Source organism: Poecilia reticulata, linkage group LG6 (genome assembly GCF_000633615.1).
Source record: "Poecilia reticulata strain Guanapo linkage group LG6, Guppy_female_1.0+MT, whole genome shotgun sequence".
NCBI lineage: Eukaryota > Metazoa > Chordata > Actinopteri > Cyprinodontiformes > Poeciliidae > Poecilia > Poecilia reticulata.
The window spans coordinates 1255878-1258377 of NC_024336.1; the positions used below are offsets into that span (position 1 = coordinate 1255878).

Consider the following 2500-nt stretch of genomic DNA (forward strand, 5'->3'; position numbering starts at 1 on the left):
GTTACATAACTAATACATATTTACACAAATAAACAGTGGTGCACTGTGTCTAGAATAATGTATAATATAAAATCCAATAAATGTATTTCAGCTTTACGTCTTTAGGGTGGAGACACCAAGCTGTTGTTAGGGTTTTATCTTTGTTTTCTGTCTCTGATGTGAGACTTGGAGAAGGAGTGGAGCCTGAGGACGGGGGGACATGTCCTCACCAGATGTGGACACAGCTGAGCACTCCGAAGACCAGCCCCAGGGTGAAGGCCATGGGAACGGCCAGCAGGGTGGTCAGCAGGCGGTAGAAGAAGAACTTGACCAGCTCGAAGGTGGCGTGGCTCCCGATCCAAACCCTGTCAAAGCTGTGGGCAGAGCTCGGCTCGCCGATCATGTCCTCGAAACCCACCTGTTGAGACACGGCGGTCAGAGCCGGCCCAAGTCGTAAGCAAACTAAACACCTGTTTAGAGCACTAAAAACACCAGCTGGGCCTCCAACATACATTACTACTGTATGCATGTCTAAATATTGTTGCTGTGTCAAATAATTCAAATGGAATATACATTTTTTTTCCAAAATGTATGTAATCCCATTAGTCAAATTAATTTTTGTGATTTCAATTTGTTAATGAAAACACAGCTACTGAGTGATCACTACATGTAGTGTGTGCTACACTCTGGGCAGTCCAACACACGGCAACATAAAGGTAGACAGGACAAACAAACAGTCGACCTCACAGTCACAGTTTTGCACTGTGGGAAGAAACTGGAGAGAACCAACGAAAAAACAAAAACAATAACAGGAAAAAAATCTATTTATTCTAGGAAATTATTTCAGTATTCTTTCAGAAATGGAGACCTTACACTGCCCAACGACCTCCGAAGACAAGCACCAGCCACTACCGGACCCTGCAAGGATAAGTGACCAGAGCCAAATATATTCTTTCAGTAAATGTGGAATTAATAAAGTATTTTTGAATTGAACTGAATTTGAATGAAATAAAGTTAACTTCTGTTAATTATGAGAATTATTGCTCATCATAGCTAATTAAAGTTCAAAATTAGGCTTTACTGAATACTAGAATATTTAATAAGAGCCATAAAAAATGTATATAAACCATGTAGGACATCACTGACTTAATGGTTATCCATTGATTCTCCTTCTAAAAGTGGTGTAATGCATTAAAGTCATTGAAAAAGAAGTTGACTTTTCTGTTTTGCTGTTAAGTGGAAAGTTTAATGGAAAGAAAAAAGTTCAAAGTAGCAGCCATCTGCTAGGAAATGTTAGAGAACATCATGTGTTCCTGTTCCATCAGACTTTACAGAGATGCTGATTTCCACTTGGCACCTGACCACACTTCCATAGATGGTTTATCAGTGGATTTGACTGGATTTCCTTCATTCCTAAAAAGRCTCACAAGCTGGACCAATACTGACTGCAAATATTGTACAGTAAACAGACATCTTTCTGTGTAAAATATAATGTTTATTATAATAATAATAATGTGATTTTGTATAAACCTGAATTACTTTAGTGGAGTCCCGCATACACTTTGGTTTCTCTGACAAAAGCCAAAGCGCCAAGCGATTAGCCTTGAAAAATGAGCAACAAAGACCTGCAGGCCGGAAACAGTTAAGAGATGATAGATGCACGCGCAGGCAGCGACTTCCAGGTATTCATGGAACTGATGAAACAGCCTCACGATGACGACCATAGCAACAAAACGCTCACAGTGAAGAAATAATATGACTGATAATTCAAAGTGTAGAAACGTCGAGCCTCGGACGTTTTCACTTTTAAAGAGTAGCTCCCCCTCCTCCTCGCGCGCGCGCAGACTTTACCTTCAGATGCGTGTTGATCTCGTTTGGATCCCGAATCGGTGCCTCCGAATACACCTTCCCCTTCTTCATCAGAATGGGCTCTATGGATCGGTTGAACTCATCCTCGTCCATAATTATGCTGGTGTCCAGCTTTTCCTTCTCCANGTTCAAAGTAGCAGCCATCTGCTAGGAAATGTTAGAGAACATCATGTGTTCCTGTTCCATCAGACTTTACAGAGATGCTGATTTCCACTTGGCACCTGACCACACTTCCATAGATGGTTTATCAGTGGATTTGACTGGATTTCCTTCATTCCTAAAAAGRCTCACAAGCTGGACCAATACTGACTGCAAATATTGTACAGTAAACAGACATCTTTCTGTGTAAAATATAATGTTTATTATAATAATAATAATGTGATTTTGTATAAACCTGAATTACTTTAGTGGAGTCCCGCATACACTTTGGTTTCTCTGACAAAAGCCAAAGCGCCAAGCGATTAGCCTTGAAAAATGAGCAACAAAGACCTGCAGGCCGGAAACAGTTAAGAGATGATAGATGCACGCGCAGGCAGCGACTTCCAGGTATTCATGGAACTGATGAAACAGCCTCACGATGACGACCATAGCAACAAAACGCTCACAGTGAAGAAATAATATGACTGATAATTCAAAGTGTRGAAACGTCGAG

At 40.7% G+C, this 2500-nt stretch overlaps 1 protein-coding gene across 3 annotated transcripts in view; it reads right to left on the minus strand.

The window, feature by feature from the left end:
- The window catches only part of cav2 (caveolin 2), a 24438-nt gene that overhangs the window by 20663 nt on the left and 1275 nt on the right, over positions 1–2500 (minus strand). Inside the window, exons 2-3 of one of the 3 annotated variants that reach the window (XM_008410634.2) lie at positions 1831–1965; positions 210–397 (exon numbers count right to left, since the gene is read on the minus strand). In XM_008410634.2, coding sequence (XP_008408856.1) covers positions 210–397; positions 1831–1965 — 323 coding nt within the window. Of the gene's footprint in view, positions 1–209; positions 398–852; positions 1798–1830; positions 1966–2500 lie in introns of those variants that run through there. The other 2 variants (XM_008410636.2, XM_008410635.2) reach the window with 2 other exon arrangements.